Source organism: Dasypus novemcinctus, chromosome 12 (genome assembly GCF_030445035.2).
Source record: "Dasypus novemcinctus isolate mDasNov1 chromosome 12, mDasNov1.1.hap2, whole genome shotgun sequence".
Lineage (NCBI taxonomy): Eukaryota > Metazoa > Chordata > Mammalia > Cingulata > Dasypodidae > Dasypus > Dasypus novemcinctus.
Genome location: NC_080684.1, coordinates 96689907 through 96708558, shown reverse-complemented (window position 1 = coordinate 96708558; position 18652 = coordinate 96689907). Strand labels below are relative to the sequence as shown.

The window sequence follows — 18652 nt, the reverse complement described above, 5'->3', positions numbered from 1 at the left end:
ACTTACTATCTTTGGCTCCATCTCCTCATCGGGGCAAGAGTGCCCAGGCCTGCGCTGCAGAGCTCTAGCAAGAAGGTAGTGTATGGGTAGGCACTAGCCAGCCCCATGTAGGGCGGACAATGCCCATTCCATTCATTTCTTTTCCTTTTTCCTTCCTTTCCTTGCAGGACGTGAGAGGAAGGAAATGTTGCTGCCATCTGAGGTGGTCACGGAAGGCTTCCTGGAAGAAGTGGGTCCTGCCTGGGCCTTGATTTTAGGTGCTAGAGGGAGACGGGCCGGGATTATTAATAGGCCTGGCTCGATGGGCCCGGGGAGGCCGAATGTGATACAGACACCCAGCACCGTGGCTGGGAAGTACCTGACACCGGAAGGGGGCCAGGGGGAGCGCCACCTCCCAAAATAGCCAGGCAGGAGCCTATATAGGCGGCCACCCCCCCTCCAGGCTGACTCCCGGCAGGACCTCCCACCAGCCCAGGCTCTCAGTGCTCACGCCAGCCCTCCACCCCCACCCGAGGTGAGTGGCGGCTCCAGAGGCTGGAGGAAGATGGAAGATGCGGCGGGGCGGAGGCCAGCTAGAAGGGACAGCGACAGCCCCCCTGCCCCCAGAGGCCCTTGGGCAGGCCGTGGTGGAGTCCAGGCTGAGAGGATGATTCCGGGTGGCCCGTCCTGAATCCTCGGTGTGACCTGGCAAATCCCTCCCCCTGCCTGGGCCTCAGGGTCCCTACCTGTAGAACGAGAGGGGTGGAGCCAGAGAGCTGTGGGCTCTGGCAATGCCACCAGAGGGGACCCACGAATGGGCAGCGGAGGCAGGGGGGCACATGCAAAGCGGAAAGGGAGTCATCTGCTGCTCCAGCCTGGGGGCGGCGTGGGCCCAGAGGGGTGTCAGGCTGGTGGGAGGCACGGCAGCAGGGAGAGGTGGAGAAAGGACGGGGACATGGGTGGCCCTATTGAGGCTCCAGCCTCACTTCTTGGAGATCAGCATTTGGGGACACCGGGACCCCGTGTGTGGCTTAGATGTGTGGGATGTTGAAAGGGCTGGGACCCCGGCCCTGGGGAGATGTGTCCGGCAGTCACTGCACTCCACGCTAGCAGATCCAGGGACGGTCCCCACTCCACCACTTCCTTGCTGTGTGGCCTTAGGCCACTCACGGACTTTCACCAGCCTCAGTTTCCCCACCAGTATAGCACAAGGATCCTACAGCTGTGAAAACAGATGTACCAACAGGGCCCTGGAGTGAGCTGAGCTTGGGGGATGAGATGAGCGGAGAGGCCCGGCGTGTCGGAATCAGCAGCCGGCTCGGGGCGGGAGGCAGAGGTGGTGGTGGCGGCCGCGGCAGGAGCCGCTGCAGTCAAGGGTCCGGGGAGAGGGCCTCAGGCCAAGAGAGAGCAGGTCGGGGGCTGCAGCCTGCCTTCAAGACCAACTGCCGGGCTGTCCTCTGAAGGAGCTGACTCACAGGGAGGGGGACAGCCGGGGCCAGGAAGGGCAGCAGTCCAGGCCCGGCCTGGGGGAGACGGTGTCGACAGCGAGTGTGAAGGAAGCCGAGCCACAGGGCAGCTGGGCAGCCCTCCCGGCACCCACCGCAGCCCCTCCTCACCTGCCAATACCTTAGATTAGAGACTCAAGGTTCTGCCAGAAGGGGCCACCAAAACCATCCAGCGCAACCACAGAGAGAGACGAAAGCCCGGAGAGGGTCACGGGGAGGTGGTGTAGCCCCAGAGAGAGCTCGGGCCTCCTGATTCCCTGGCCAGTGCTCCACACACCCTAGAGGCCACTGGTGGCAGCCTGGAGCCTGGGGAGACCTGGAGAAAGGATGCAACTGGTCTCAAGCTGCATAAAGACGAGGGGGTGTCACATTTCCCAGACATGACATTCAGAACATAAGGTTAGCTTCAGATTGTCTAGAAAGTGTGGTCCGAAGGTGCTACCCACCCCCCGCACGCACACACTTCTGGGGTCTCCTAGCTGGGGGAGGATGCACAGAGATTCCAAGTAGCCTCTCCCACCCTAGCCTTCCACCGTCCAGGAAATCAAAAAAGCAAGTTGCTGGCGGGGATCTGAGAAGAGCTCTCTGAGAAGTCAGTTTAGGTTAAAAAAAACAAAGCCAGAATACACATCCCTGGCCAGATGCGGGATGGGGCGCCCCAGAAGAGCCAAGCGGTGCCCTTCCGCCCGTGCCACTCCCTCCTTGCATCTCATGGGTCAGGTTTCGCGACCTCAACGCTCAGATTTTGCAGCATACATTTGCATCCAGGACGGACTGGAGTAGAACCTGGGGTACGGGAAAGAGAGAGACCCGGAGCAGGGCCGAGGGGCCCCTGGGGGTGTAGGCCTGGCCCCTGCGGGTCCAGTATCCTCGGGAAGTGGCTGGACATCCTCCAAGGGGCACAGACCCGAGACCCCGAGCTGCACCAAGTCGGCGCCTTCCAGCGTGCCCTTGACGACGGCAGACGCTCCGGCTGGTGGAGCCGGCGCTCCCCTTCATTCGGGAGGTAGCTCCCATCCCTCCCTTTTGGCCACAGCCACTGGGATCCCGAGGACCCCAGCCGGCCGGGGCGGTTGCAGCTCTGCGCGGAGGCTGGGCGGCCCGCACCGCTCGCTGCGCGGCGGGGCTGAGCGCTCCTGGCTGCGCGCCCGGCTCCGCGCCCCCTGGCGCTGCGCCAGGCCGGGCGGGCGTGCGCCTGGCGCGCGGCACTGCAGCGCTGGTCATATGAGCAGAAATGATGAGAAAAGCACTTTTTAATCTTTTCGCACTTGCTCTGCCCGCTCAAACAGTTGCAGGATGTCGATGACAGAACTACTCGGCGCTGAGGAGATCAAGAAGGCGTTGGAGGCCTTTGCCGGTGAGCAGCGCTCCCCTCCCAAGTCCTCTCCCCTATCCCACCCTGCCTTGTCCCCGCACCCCCGCGGGCCCCGCGGCAGCCGAGTCATCCCCAGCGCTCCTCTGCGCACGCATCCCGCTGGGCGCTGGAGACGGGGAGAATGAGTTGTCCTCTGCCTTCAGCATTTCCCAAACTCTATCCGGGCGGTACTTGGCGCAGGAGCGAGCAGGGAAGCCGGGTGCCCTGCCCGAGCGAGCAAAACTTGCTCGCTTGCGCTGAGGGCCAGGTGGTCGCGCCACGAGGACTCAAGGGTCCCGGACCAAGGGCAAAGACCGGGTTCAGAGGCGGGACTTGGAGCGTCCTTGTGCGCGCCAGGATTTCCCCTTTCATCACGTGCAGGGGGCTGCGGGCGCGCCCGCCTTCCCTCCAGCCGACCCCCTTTCTTCTGTTTCCGCTCCTGAGAAGACTTATCCCGCCCGCCGGTGGCCATTGTGGGTCCCTCCACTATCCCAGTCTCATTTTTGTCCACACACCCCCGCCCCATCTCCAACCGATCCGCGCGCGCGGTGACCTTCCCCAAACGCGCTCTGCCCAACCCTGGGCGACGCATCCTCAGTGTCTCCAACTTTCCACCGCGGCTGGCGGACCGAGGGAGGGGAGGGGGCAGCCTCCACTTCCCCAGCTGCCCCGGACTTTAAGAGCTTAACTTCCCCTAACCAGTCATCCAGATGGGGAAACTGAGGCTCGGAGAGGACGAGGTGCTCTCCCAAGGTCACCCAGAGAGGCTGAAGGGGGATTAGAACTAGGATCTCCTGAGGGCCTCAAGGACTTGCCAGCCCCGCTCCCCAGAGAGGGAACAACTTGCCTTCCCTCGGAGCCTAGGCTGAGGGGAGCAGGCACTTGACACTGAACAGGACCCCGGCTGGACACCTAAGTTACACGGTCTGCCTTTGTGCCCTTCCCCAGGTGTTTTAAGAGAGGAGCACGAGACAGAAAATTAGGGTCGGGGTGTCCTGCGGTTTCCTTTCTGCTTGGTAGCCTCCCAGGGGGCTGCGATGAGCCACTCACTCAGCCCAGAGGCACCTGGCTACCTCTGCGAGGAAACTGGAGTTCCTCAGGAGCCTGCCACACACACACACACAAACACACACACACACACACACACACACACCAATCCCCCTGGAATGGTTTTCTGTGCAAAAGTCAGGACTTTTCTGTGCTGCTCCGCCCAGCCCCCTCTCCCCACTGTGTGACCTTGAGAGAGAAGCTTGTCCTCTCCATGTCAGTTTTCCTGGCAACACAATCTATGGTCAAGAAAGAAGGTCAACTCTCCTCTCCCCACCCCAAAGTCCACCCAGCAGGGCCACCCATCACTCACACCTCCCTGCCTACTGCCATTCAGCTGTCACCCAGAGGGCTTCACGGAAACCAGGTTCTTGCCAGGCCTGAAGTCTGGCTTTGGCTCTGGGGTGAGGTTCTGTAGGAAGCCCCCCTTTGCCTCCTAAGGTCGCCCCCACCACCAGTGCAGGGCGCCGTGGGTGGGGGCTCAACCAGAGCCAGTGAGATCCGGCGCCTCATGCTGAGTGACCTTGGGCACAGCAGCCTCCCCTTGCCTGGGCTGCCCCCCCCATGGAGGTGCATCACAGGTGGGGGTCAGTCCACGAGTGCTGCGACCACCCCCACTCTCCCACCCTTCCTTATTGTCCCCTCCGTCGTCCTTGTTTTAACCCGCTCCTCCCCCCCACAGCTGCTGGCTCCTTCAACCACAAAAAGTTTATCCAAATGGTCGGGCTGAAGAAGAAGAGCCCGGATGACGTGAAGAAGGCATTCCACATCCTGGATAAAGACAAAAGTGGCTTCATCGAGGTGGACGAGCTGAGGTAAACTGAGGCCCGCCTGGGGGGATGTCCAGCCTGAGACTCCAGGAGAGGGAGTGGGGGTGGGAACCCCTGTTTCCAAGTTCCAGCCTGCCCCCCCCCCTTTCTCTGTGTCCTTCACGGAAAATAACCCTGAGCCCCGGGGAGCAGGGAGGAAAGCCTTCCCAGCGCTGGAGCTTCCGGAAGAATAAAACCCTCAACAGAACAAGCAACTAACTAGGACAAATTATAGCCACTTAATATTGCTAATGGAACGCTGCTACTTAATAATTTAATACAATCGAGGAGGCAGATTTTCTCACTGCCTAACACCAGGGGCAAGGCAGAGAGCGCCTGCTCTAGTACTTCATTGATTTTCGATGGTCTGAAAGGCACTTTCCACCCTCCCACAGATGCCCCACCCCGACTTCTTCTGTACTAGAGAGGCATGAGTTTCTGGGAAAGTCAGGGAGGCAGAACCTGCTTTGGGGTCCTTGGAGAAAGCAGAGGGGAAGGCTGCGACTAGGAAAATGCAAAACGGCATCGGTGGAGAAGCCTCTCTCCAGCACCCGCCTTGCTCACTTGTGCCTGACGGTCCCCTCCATCCAAGGCTACCTTGCATCCTGCTTCTCCCCCAAACCTTCCTGTAAGAGTTCCCTCTGTCTAGAACCTTCTCCTTCTACCCAGCTGACACCCAATACACACCCACATGCACACACCTGGACGCCTTTCTCCACGCATCACCTTCTCCAGGAAGCCTCCCCTGGCTTCTCCCTCCCTCCAACTGGAACAGGTGCATCCTCTGAGAGTCCCCTATCCGCTTCCCCATCATTGCACCCGTCATCTGCATGGTCTTTCTCACAGTACTTGACTTCCTCCCCACTTCTCAGGGGCTCCCCAAGGCCTTCCTGTGTCCCTGTTTCTAGTATGGGCCCTGGCACAGAGGGGGCACTTAAGAAATATTTGTTGAATGAATAAACAAATGCAGTGCCCTCCCTGAAGTAGGTCAACCCTTTTGCGAGGACAGCCTGCCTTTCTCCACACACTCTCAATGAAGGCACAGCCCCTGACCAGGCTATCTGGCCTGCCCCAGCTGCCCGCTGCTGGCACCCTGTCCCAGCCACGAACTTCCCCGGGCAGATGCCAGCCTACCATCCACGCAGTGCTTCTGCAAGGTGACTCAGCCTGACTCCCCCCACTTTCTCCCTTGATCCCTCCAGGTTCATCCTAATGGGCTTCTCCCCAGACGCCCGAGAACTGACCGATCAAGAAGTCAAGACGTTGCTGAACGCTGGAGACAAGGATGGGGACGGCAAAATTGGGGTCGAAGGTGGGTAGCCGTGACAGAGGGCCTGGCTCATCCCGGATCGTGGGTGCTTGGATGCTAAAAGCACTGAGCTGTCCATCACAGCTCCCCGAGATTAGGAAGAGCAGGGAAATTCACTAGGTCTCAGAGATGTGATGCCTGAGCCAGGCCAAGAAAAGCTGTAGGGAACCCAGGAGAATCGGGGACTTTTTCTGGACATCACCTGCACTGTTGCCTGGGCTTTATTCTCGGCTCTGCTCCAAGCTCTGCCCTTGGGCAGTCTCCCCCTTTCTCTGAGTCTCCCCTCTGCAACCCAAGGAGATAGAGCCAACTGATGCCCCAGCCCCTTCCAGCTCTCACCTTCTCAGATTCCAGGGATGGAAATTCCTTATCTCCTACCCTCCTCGGCATCCTCTCCTGGTGTCCAGTAACCCAGGTCTCAGTAACCTGCTTGGCTTCATTCAAACAAACCACCTCAACATTGTGAGAGAGCCAGGAATCGCCTGGGGACTGGCAGAAGCTACGTCGGGCCCTGCCTTCCTTTCCTCTTTGCTTTTAGCACAGGTGAGGGGTTGGCAGGCCACCCGCCTCCCCACGTCCTGTTGGCTCAGATCCAACTAGCGTTCACGAAGCTCATCCTAGCCCCATTATCTCCCTTCTCAAACATCCTTGGGAATCATCTCCACTTTGAGGATGGGCAAACTGAGGTTCAAGGAGCTTAGCCTAGTTCAGAGAGGGAAGATGTAAGTGGCGGGACCGGGACTCAGAACCAGGTCTGCATAACTCTAAGGCCAGCGCTCTTTCCAGCATGCTGTGCTGCCTCTTCTGCGACAGTCCTTTCTGTCAATCTAAGAGAAAACTGGATCGAGGCACTGGGACACTGGGCCAGGCTGTGTGGGTTCAAGTCCCAGTCCTGACACTTTCTAGCTGTGTGACCTTGGGCAATTCAGGGAACTCCTCTGGGCCTCCGTTTCTTCTTCACTGAATTGAGGGTAAGGATAGTTCTTATCTTATAAGGTTATCATGAGGATTAGATGTGCTAATATGTAAAGTGCTTAGAATAGTGTCTGGCACATAGCAAGTTCTATATACATGTTTTTTAACTAAATTTTTTTTAAACATAGGGACTGGGTTACATCGATCCCTTTATCCCTAGTTTCTAGCCGATACCTGCAAAAAGCTGCTATTCAGTAAAAGTCTATCGCCCAAAGGTAAAGTCCTTTACCTTCTCTTTGCTCTTTTCTTTGCCCCTTGCCAGCTGTGACCGTGGCCATATCTAGATCCCCTTGCCTGGCAAATGGGTACACCATTTAATCCCATGACCTGCTTGGGCTCCTGGCAAAAATTAAACGGCCGTAGAATCAGAATTGCTTTGGAAAAGGTACAAGGATTCTGGAAGTGGGTCTTGGGCTTATTAAAGTTTTATGCCAGAACCAAGAGTGGAGGCTCTCTAGCAAGGCCACGTGTGGGTGTCCCGGCCCTGCTGGTGGCTGGGAAGGAGGAAGGTGGTTTTAAAAGAGCTGGTGTGGAGGGCGCTGGAGAGACTGCGGCGGGTAGCCTTGGGTGACTCCAGATCCTCCCCCAGGCCCGCTCCTCATGAGCCACGTGGACCCCCACAAGCCCTAGTCCCCACTATGACCCCCGCCAGGGCTCCCAGCCATCCCCCCCGCGCCCCGCGTTCCTGTGCAGCTGGTTGCAGCTCAGGGGCCCTGGGCAGGGTCTCCGTGGCTGGCTGCGCACAGACAACCTACATGATGACGAAACACCAACCTGGAGCCTGGCCCCATTCCCGGCCTGCCTCCCTCCCCACTGCTCTCAGATTTTAAAGAGCTAAACCTTTACTCGGAAGCATCTCTGTGCCCGGCAGTGGGGAGGTAAAGCTGGATCAGGCCCAGCTCCCGGCATGGCCATCTCCTGGCTGGGTGGCCCTGAGCCGCAGTTTCCTCCTCTGCGCACGGGCCTGATGGGGCCTACCTCACTGGGATTTTGTGAAGATTCCATGACATCATGTATGCAGGGGGTGGGGATTGAGTGCAGTGCCTGGCACACAGGAAGCACTCTGTAAGTGGCAGCTGCATTGCTACTTTTATTCTTGCTTACAGTTCTAAGGCTATATACGTAAACAGACAGAAAAGTCAGGCAGAGCGGGGGAGGGCCAGGCAGAGCAATGGCTCCGCAAGGGTGGTAAGGCTGGAAAGTTCCAGGCATGCTTAGAAAAGGGCAAAAAGTCTGGTTTACCAGGAGTGGGAGAGGAGAGAGATTTATTACCTGGTGTGTAATATTGCCTAGTCCAGTGCTGGGCTCTGTACAAATACCAGCTCATTTGACCTTGAGATGGCCATGGACATGGGTGCAGACACAGACTGGGCAGCTCAGGGAGTCCAAGGTCACAGAGCCAACAAGTGCCAGAGTCAAGATTCGAAGCCAGGTCAACGACACACACACACACACACACACACACACACACATGCACGGTCCGATCTCGTTCCTACTGGTACTCCCTCCCATTGAAGCTTTGAAGGTCAGGATGAGCAAGAGATGAAATGGGCAATGGGTACAGGTCACCTGAGGCTGCCATGGCCCACGCATCATGGTTTTGGAAAGGGAAGATGCAGGTGCTCTTTCTGGAAGGTGATAGGAAGGGTGGGCGTGGTGATACCAAAGAGGCAGTGAGACGAGAGCCCTTTGCAAGGCCCCACGAGGTTCAGGGTCAGGCGCTCTGCTTTGCCACCCACCCTCTGTGACTGCCAGTGGGTCTGAACCCCACCCACTGCCAGAGGATGCTTTCAACTCCTGGTGGGAACTGGGGCAAGTCTCAGAAGCCCTCTGACCTTCAGGTGCCTGGTCTTTAAAATCAGGGTTCAGATGGCCCATCACTGGCGTCCCTTCCCGTCTAGCATCCTGTGGATGTCCCAATGGGTAAACCTCCAGATGGAAGGCCAGCTTGGCACTGGGGCTCCACTGTACGACCTTGAATAGCAATGATAAGAGCATATAATTTTGTGGGGCCCTTTCTGTGTGCCAGCCTCTGTGCTTAGCAATTTGCTCATTTAATCTTCCTGCTGCCCTTCAAGGTGGCTACAATTACTATCCCCATTTTAGAGATGAGGACACTGAGGCTCAGCTGCCTAAGGACCCATGGCTAGGAAGCAACAAGGTCAAGGTCCGAGTTCAGGTCTGTCCCATTCCTAAGCGCATGCCCTGTGCTGCCTGCTTTACTTAGTCACTCCTTTAACATTCAGTGATCATCCTCCATAAGAGTATTTCATTTATTGACTTATTTCGTGCTTCTCTTTCCCCATTAGGGTGTTAGCTCCATGAGAGCAGGAGTTTTTTGTTCATTTCTAAATCCCCAGCACCTAGAATAGGGTATGGCACATGGTAGGAGCACAAGAAAGGCTTGTTTATTGAATGAGGGAATGAATGAATGAATGAATATGTGTCCAGCTCTGGGGATGCTGGGAGGAGGACGCATGACCCCTGCCTGAGTGGGGAGGCCATCTGCAGTCCAGTACAGGCTGGTGGCTTGCTCACCAGGCTGTGTCTCCTTGCCCAGCTCTGTCTGCCCTTTAAAAATTAGTTATAGCTACCAGTTCTTTACGATCCCAGATTGAAGGGACAGAGAGAAAGACCAAGTTGTAATAATAATGTTTTGCATCCCTGTCTCTGGGCAGCTTCTTCCAGGAAGCTCAGAGTCTTCTGTAGATGTGCTCCACTGATTCTCGAAGGTTGCCCAGGAAGGCTGTGCAGAACTTGTAAGGAGGGGTTTTAAGGCAGAAAAGGAAAGAGACTCTGGGAAAAGATGGAAGGTACAAAAACGAACAATAATGATAAAAAGGACCCAGGTGCAAACAACAGGTACGACTTGCTGCTTTCCAGCACGTCGCTGTCTTCACAGTGGATCTGAACCTTGCGCAGCAATTAGCCCGCTCCGGGGGGCTCGTGAGAGCACAGGCGGCTGCCCCCGGCTCCTGCCCTGGGTGTCTGATCCACTGGGTCTGGGCTGGGCCCAAGCTGTGGCGTTTCTGAGGTCCCAGAAGGGACTGATGTTCTGGAACCGCACTTTGAGATCCACTGCCTTACAAAGATCCCAGAAAGTAGTTGCCAGCACTCTCTCCGTTTTACAGATGAGGACACGGAGGCAGCGAGAGGCTGCCTGACAGGAGCAGAACCAGGCTCCAAGCCGCTCTGCGTCCCTGCTTGCGGGAACTTACAGACGGGCAGGGACGGCTGTTTCCGGAGCGCTCTTTGTGCTCCAGGTACTGCCCAGGGCCTCCCCGCTATCAGTGCTTTTCAATCCTCAAAACAGCTCCATAGCCCAGCTTTATCACCCTCACGGTGAGATGAGAAACCTGCGGCCAGAGAAGCGGCAGGACCGGCCCCGGGGATCACACAGCAGTGGCGCATTGCAGCCCCGCTTCAAACCCGGCTACTCGGACCCCAAAACCCATGCTCTTCACCTCACCTGCTAGACGAGACGCCAGCACCCACCTACCTGCCCCACCCTCCGCCATCCTGGTTCCTTTCCCTGAAACTCCATCCTGGCGAGGGATCCAGGTTCCTGGCCTCAAGCCCGTTCCAACTCAAGAGCCTGTGCTTAGCTTTTTGCCTCGTCGCTGAAGCTTTCACCGACGAAATTATTGCCCGTCATGTGCCCGAGGGCATTTACCTTTTCTGCATCCTTCTGGCAAAATCTGTTCTCTCTGATCCCTAAGTAGCCTCCTTAGCGTGGGCGGTGGCGTGGCAGGGTGAGCTCTGGGCTGTGGCTGCACACCTGCAGTCAGACAGGAGCTAGACCCCGCCAGGTGCACGTGGACCACCTGGTGATGCCCGAGCCTTCCCTCTCCCCATCTGTAAAATGGGCATTAAATGCCCCCGTCACAGGGCTGTTGCTCGAATTAAGGGAGAACGTTCTGGAAGGGGTGGTCTGAGCAACACTTTCTTCCTCTCTTACTCTATGCATAGGTTTTCATTTGGAAGATGCCTCAAAACCTTGGGAGGTAGTTAGTGCAGGTGTTTGGATGAAACGGAGTCCGGGATGAGAGAGGTGGCCCAAGTCACATAGCAAATCCTTGGCCGAAATGGAGCCCGGGTCTCCTGACTCCCCCCATCCCCCCAACAAGGCCGAGGGGAGACCTTGGAGTTATAAATGGTTTCTGTGTGTAGCAAGCTGCGTCCTTTTACTCCCCAGTGGGCCTCCCTGCCCCGGCCTCAGGCTGTGCTAGATAAGATCTTGCTTGTGTAACCGCCTTGCTGGAAATGGGAGCAGCAGCTGGGGCAGAAAGAGGGTACCCCTTCTCTACTCACCCCCCTCCCACCCCTGCCGGGCCCGGCTGGAGTCAGGATGCCCTTCGATGCCCGGCCTGGGCGCGAGTCTTCCTGGCCAGCTGACTTGCAGCCTCAGTTTCCCTGGAAGTAAAATGGGGACAAGAAAGCCGGTGAGGATGAAATGGAGTCGGCCCTCAGGACTGTTGACCCGGCTTCTCCCGCTGTCTGCCCTGACCCCGAATGACCCTGCCTCCCCGGCCCCTGGCCTGGGAACGCGATTCTGTCTGCAAGACGGATGTATGAGGAACTGAGCCCGGGAGCTATTTAGAGGCGAGGTGCTAAACCAGGAGGCCGGGCCTGCCCTGGTCATCACGACAGAGGGGACAAAGCGCCTTCCAGCCGCTGACTCAAGGGCCGGCTCGGTTTCCCTTCGGGCTCTCAGCATGGCCGGGCTGTCCTGTCAGTGGCTTCTAAATTTGTCCAATCCCCACCGCACCGGGACCCGGCAGACCTAATTAGGCTAATTTCGGTGTCCTGAGGGAACGAGAGGGACAGCGTGCTCTGTCTTCTGGTCCTCTGCCAGCCCCACCCCATCCCAATCTCCCCCTGCCCATTCTGATTGGGCCAGAAAGATGTCAGCAAGCCTGCCCCAGGAGCCCCTGGAGAGTCTCCCAACCGCAAAGGCAGTGCCATCCCTGATGCCTTATGGGAGGAAGAACCTTCTGGATCCCTCCACAGGAAGACTCTCCATCAGACCCCTACAATAAGAATTGATTCCACAGGACGAAGCGCTTCTTATCCATTATCTCGTGAAGCCCTTGCCATCACCCTAGAAGGAGGTGCTCTCAGGATCCCCGTTTTACCGATGATGAAGCACAGGGTCAAAGGATTTGGTCCCACGGGTGGGCGTGCCGGAGGGGGGATTCAAACCCGGCTGCGTCTGCTGGTGCTGGGATCAGCCAGCTGCTCTGTAGGCTTCCTGTGCCCCCTGTCCGTGTATCTCCTCTGTGTCCCTCTTAGTTTTGGGATTTTTGTGGCGGCAGCTGTTATTTTCAAACCTCCAGGCCCCGGTCAGTGGTGCTGGGGAGAGCCAAGGAAGGTGTGAACTCGCTAACCGGCAGCCCACGATGTTCTAGGCTCTGTTGGGAGGTATCTGAGGTGGATTTTCTCATCTGGCCTTCCCAAAAGCCTCGCAAGGGGGCGTCGTCATACCCATTTTACAAACAAGAAGACCGAGGCCCGGACAGGTAGTGAACCAAGGCCAGCCAGCCAGGCAGTGATGGAACCAGCTGCACACCCAGCTCCAGAGTCGCTGGCAGGTGGTAGGCAGGTGTCAGGGTGGGACGTGGTGGAGGTGATAGAGACAGACAATGAGAATAACAGTGAAGGTTAAGGTACCATTTACAGAGCTCCTGCTGTGGGCCAGGCCCTAGCCAGGCATTTCCCAGGCTTGGCGTTGAAGTGGCTTGAGTGATAGAACATCCAGAAAACGACAGCTACTGACTGCGGAGCACCTGCTGTGTCTGCGTGCCAGTTCCTTGGAACAACCCAAGGAAGTAGGTACTACCATGATCTCCAGTGTACAGGTGAGGAAATGGAGGCACAGGGAGGGAAGGTATCTAGTCCAAGTTCATATAGTCCAAAGTCACAGAAGCAGGGACCTGGAGAGCTGAGAGTTGCCCCCTAGCCTGCTCACTCCAAGCCCTATGAGGAGCTGGGAGGGTGTTTTCTAGGCCCAATACCACACAGATAAAGAAGCCAAGACCTGGGAGGGTGGGGTCCTGTCCAGGGGCAGACGAATGGCAGAACCACGACTGGAACCCCATCCTCCGACTCCCCATTCCCCATCTCGGCATCTTCCCACAAAATCAATGGACCTAGATGTTACAGGGTGTTTGTCTGATTTTCTTTTAAGTAGAGACCTGGAAATTTTAGAGGAGACATTTTGCAAGGAGGGCTGTAGTTAATTGGCTGCTTCCTAAGCACTCTACCCTGGGAGGCACCCAAAGTGCAAAGATGTGACCCCTGCCCTCGATTTGTCTATAAAGGACCCTGTTCAAGGTTCTGCGAGGAAAAAACTAGAATCCCGTGTCTTTACAAAAAAGCCAAGGCATGCGGCCAGTGTGTTGTCCTAGCTGCTTCAGCACAGGTGGGCCCAGGGTGGGCAGAGGGTCTAACTGAAGAGGCTTTCAAAAGTCCCCCAGGTCCAAAACATCTCCCAGGGTCCGGCTCCCAAATGCTTGCCTGCCCACCCCTGACAAGGTCCCTGCTTGGCATCTCTGGCCGTCTTCACCCACGGCACGAAGCCTACCTCTTGGGGTAAAGGGCAGTAACAGACTTTGCTGATGACTGCCCAAGAGTCCCCAGTTCCCAGGGTTGAGGGGCAGGGCGGTCCTTGCAGGCTGGGACACAAGACCAACTGCCCCTACTGACAGGCTCTTCCTGAACAGGCCTTGGTGGAAGGAGTCAGGCTTCCTTGGTCCCAGGACAGAGCAACTCCGTGCCCCAAATGACAGGGGATGCTGGCTCTGGCCAGTTTTCCAGATTAAATGGCAGGTTGAAGCTGGCTCTCTCTTCCTCCTCAACCTCCCCCCTCCCACGCTGGGACTCTGGCCTTCCCAGTTGCAGCCTCTCCATATTCACACAGGGAGTTTCCTGGAGCCCAGAGCCCAGTCCTGGCCCTGCCCCCTATTTTTGCATGACCCCGACATCTCTCTTCTCCCCAGCTATACAAGGGGAATCGTCCCACTCACCTCCCAGGCTCTCGTGAGAATCGTATGAGCTAAACCAGTACTTGTTGAATCCTTAGGAAGACTACGAGCTATTGCATTCATTCATTCAGCATTTGTTTCTTGCTGTGTGCTAAAACTGTTCTAACTGCGAGGAGGGTGGCGAACGAGACAGACAGACTTCCCTGCCCTCCTGGAGTTTACATTCTAGGGGAGGGAGATCAACAAACATAAATAAGTGCCTAAGTAAGGTCATTTCAGAGGGTGCTAAGAACCAGGAAGTAAATTGGAAAGTGCTCATGTAACAGGACCTCGGGGGTGGCGCCATCTGAACTGGGACATGTGTCACCCTATACCCAGGCCAAAGTAGGGCAGAAACCTCGAGGGCAGAAAAGGAAGCCTAAGAGCAAAGCTTGAGTCCTGCCCGCTGCAGGACCCTGGTCCAGCTACTTAATTCTTGGGCCTCAGTTTCCCTATCTGTGAAATGCAGACAAAGGTGCCTCTGTGGAGAGAATTCAGTGAGATAACATATGCAGATGCCTCCCATTTAGGCATCCAACAAACGCTGTTCACCAATTAGAGAAATGGGCAGTATTAATAAAAGTACTGACAATAAGCGGCATCTCCTAGGAACCACCTGCCCCACCAATGTGCTGTTGCAGGGCCTCATGGCTGAGAAAGCAGGCGCTCTGACAGCAGGCGGCGGGGAGCGCTGTGACAGCAGGCGGCGGGGAGCACTTCTCCTTGAGGCTCAGTTATTGATCTGGGATTCCATCCCTGCCACTCGCCGTTATCACTCAGTCCAAGATACTGGGGGTTTCAGCACCAGCTGGTGGGCCCTCCCTCCTCCCTCTGTCCCACCAAAGTGGCTGTGCCTCCCCCCACCATCCAGGCCACCTGCTTGGTGACAGAAGAGGGTAGTGTCCATGTCCCAGATCAAACAGCAGAAAGCTGAGGGGCCCAGGTACGCATCCATCTACCTGGCTGGGACCAGCACCAGGTATTTCCCTGATGATAACATGTGTTGGTTGGGTGGCTTTTACTTTTTATTTTGAAATAATTTTAGATTTACAGAAGAGTTGTAAAGACCCTCCAGAGAGTTCTATATTCCCTTCATTCAGCTTCCCCTCGTGTTAACATCTGACATGTCGATGGTACAATTATGACAACTACCATAGTACTGTCGCAGGTTTTCACACCAAGTCCGGAGAGGGCGGGGTCTCCCTGAGGAGCCCCACACACTTCAGGGGGCCTTTTAGACGTCGTTTCACACCGAATCTTGCCCCTGGCCCTTCACAAAGATGAGCTCGTGGTCAGTCTCCTCTCGGGTCTTGTTCTGCCCCCCTGGGGAGGTGGCAGGGGACGTGCACAGCGGTTCTGGAACTTGATCACTCATCAGGCTCAATATTAACAAATCCAATAACTCATCCTTCACCCCAGACTTCCTAAGTCAAAAGTTTCCAGGCCACGGGCGGGAAGTTGCCTTTTTAAATCCTGCATATGATCCGTTGCGCAGCTGGGAAACATCTAGACATGTGGTTGAGAAAGCTCAGGGTCCAAAGTCTGACCAGCCTGGGTCTGAGTCCCAGCTCTGCGGTATTATGACCTTGTAAAACTTGCTGAACGCTGAGCCTCAGTGCCCTCATCTGTAGAATGGGAATAACGATAATATGCACCTAGTAAGGTTATCGTCAGAGTCAAAAGAAGAGGTTGTTTCTATAGAGCTTAGAACAGTTCCTGGCAAATAAGAAACACTCAGAACATTATTATTGCTGCTATTATTTAAAAAATAATAATTTGTAGGTGATGACATGATGAGGCAAAAGATATGGCAGAGCCACCGTTTCCCATTTCACTTCATTCATTCATCCTCCACCCATTCATTCACTGTCTCCCTCACTCCAGGTCTCCCACGGCGGATGCGAGGACCAAGGAAAAGCCCCAAGCCGGGAGCCCAGTGGGCAGGCTGCGGCCCGTCTCTTTTGTCCTTTCCACCTCTGAATCACTCCCTTTATCATTTTCTTTTGCAGAATTCTCCGTTCTGGTGGCCGAAAGCTAAGGGGTGCTGTCTCCCCAAGGCCTTCCACCTCTCTGCCCCCCACACCCCACCGCAGACCCCTCGCCGTCCTCCTGCAGTTCTGCTCAGTTTATTTATGTTATTTTTTACTCCCTCCTGACCCCTGCGGCCCTCGAATGACACCATTCTTCTGGAAAATGCTGGAGAAATAATAAAGGTGTACCAATCGGACTCTGCCTGCTTGGAAGGACGCAGGCCCACGCCGCCTCGTCCTGCTCTGCCTTCTCAGACACGCCTGGGTGGGGCTGGGGAGGGGCATTTAGACGGGAAGGCTGTGCGGCGAGGAGATTCCCTGCGCTGTCCGCTGCCTGGTCGGAGCACGGTAGCCACGGGAGCTGCCCACTTATTCCTCGGAACCCCATACGTGAGGTGGCGACACGCCCATTTTACAGATGCAGAGACCAAGCCTTGGAGAGATGAAGTGGTGGGTGCACACTCACCCAGGTAGGACTTGGAGCTGGGTTGTGAACACAGGTCTGTGCATGGGAGGCTCGCTGGTTGGCTGGCTGGCTGGGTATCTGTTGAGATGCCTTTTGTTATACAAATGACAGGAACCCAACTCAAAGTAACTTGAAAGAAAGAAAAACCTGGATTGGCTTACAGGCCTGTATTGGCTAGGGGATCGTCTTCAGGAACAGGTGGATCAAGAGACTCAAGCGCTATCAGGACTATGTCCCTCTTTCCCCAGCTCTGAGCACTGCTTTCCCAGTGCAGGATGTGTTATCAGGCAGGCTCTGCCCTTACGGTGGTAAAACGCCTCTAGCAGCTCAAGGTGTCCATTCAGCAACATCAGCCAAAAAAAACCAAACTTCTCTCTCTTGATCGCTCCATCAAAAGGCTCCCAATTTAGACCCATTCATATCAGTGGCGAGTGTTCATCAAGCACTCACTCTGTGCCAAGCACTCCGCCGAGGCCTTTCCGTGATGCCACTACGAAGTGGCCACTCTTGCTGTCCCCATTGCACGGATGAGCAAGCTAAGGCAAGGAGAAGGCGGCTAGTTTGTCCAAGGTCACCCAGTAAGTAAATGGAAGAGCCGCCCCCTCCAGAACCTGTGCCCCGCCCTCAACCACGGCAGCCAGGAGGAGGGGTGCCCCGATTGGCCCCTCTGGGTCCAGCCCAGCAGCGGAGACAGGTGGGGTCGGTCACCGGTCATCGGTCATCGGGGAAGGCCTTGCCTGGGAGTGGGGCGGGTGCCGCAGGGGAAATCAGGGTGGGAGGGAGGCGAGTGCAGGGCGGCCTGGGGGAGCGCTGGCTCCGTGTTTGCGGGGGGCCCGAACCAGCCCCCTCCCTGCCCCGTGCTGGCCGCCAGCAGGCCCCTCCACCGGGCTCTGAGCTGTCGCCCCTGGCGGGGCTGCCCGGGCAGGCGCTCACAGAGGGCGAGGGCGGCAGCTCAACCATCGGGATGCGGGCTGTGGGCAGCAGCCCCCTTCCAGGGTGTCAGCCAGGCACAGCGAGCAGGGCCTGGGGGCCTTGGGCCCGGACCTGAGAACCGGGCCAGAGCACCGCAAGTCCCCGAGGCGGTGGGTGCTGGGCCCGGGAGCTGAGGGCCGGCTGCCTCCAACAGCTGCAGGTGGGCTTGAGCTTGAGCCCCTGGGGTGCGCCCCGGAAAAGGGGGTGCGTGTGAACGGGTGTGAGCAAGAGATGGCGTGTCTGAGTGTGCGGGCGGGCGAGCGGGTGTGAGGGTCCCATGTGGACACCGAGGATGGGGTGGGGCCACGGCCCTTGAGAGTGTGGAATGCAGGAGGGTGGGCTGGGGGCTGGAGCAGCCAGTTCAGGGCACTGCCTGTGCTAGGGGGCCTTTGGCCCCTCCACGAGATGACAGCCCACTCGGGCCAATTCAAACTGAGGGCAGCTGAGGGCGCAGCGGCCAAGCCGGAGGGTGGGCTCCAGGGCCATTCGACATCTCCGGGGACTCAGGACCAGGCCAGGGCCGGGGCTTTGAAAGGACTTGCCTGGAGCCTGGGCAGAACAAGGAGGAATGACTTCCCCTGGCTCACCTGAATGGCCTGATGCGGTTGCAGGTTGAACACAGGGTAGCAGAAGCAGCAATAGTGGGAGTTTCCTTGGGGGCAGGGGGAAAAGGGGCAGTTTCTATTTGCTGCTCCTTAAACCACCTCATCCCAGGTCCTTCTTTCAACACCCCTGAGGCTGTAGTATCACTACCCCCGTTTCACAGATACGAAAACTGAGGTCAACAGCGTGCAGCCAGGAGCAGCAGAGCAGGAAATGGATGGGGCGGGGGGAGCACAATGCCTCGGGCCGGGTCTTCACCTCGCTGCTGTGCCCAGGGCAGCGCAACAGCAGAACGTCGCCTCGCCCTGGGGCGGGGCAGAGCGGAGGTCAGGGAGGCCAGGCCAGGGACAGCCGCCCTGACTTTTCCTCCTTCCCCACGTGTTCTGGATTCAGACCCAGTCGCTGGGCCGGGCGGGCGCGGCTCAGCAGAGCCACGAAGCCTGGCCCCGCGTTCCATGAGCCTCGAATTCGGACCCTGGGCAGCGCCCCGAGGGAGGCCGCACCTCCAGGCACCGTTTGTAAATCGGGTTTTGATTTTCACCCAGGGTGCCTTCTGGGGGCAGCCCGGCTACCCTCAGCCT

General features: G+C 57.2%; 1 protein-coding gene across 1 annotated transcript; it reads left to right on the top strand.

Annotated features, from left to right (window-relative positions):
- Positions 1–2724: 2724 nt before the first annotated feature.
- Positions 2725–16227, top strand: PVALB (parvalbumin). The gene is made up of 4 exons (XM_004456385.5): positions 2725–2841; positions 4568–4700; positions 5897–6006; positions 16010–16227. Exons 1-4 carry the CDS (start codon positions 2781–2783, stop codon positions 16036–16038), a joined length of 333 nt encoding a protein of 110 aa, XP_004456442.1. The 5' UTR covers positions 2725–2780; the 3' UTR covers positions 16039–16227.
- The last annotated feature ends 2425 nt before the right edge of the window (positions 16228–18652 follow it).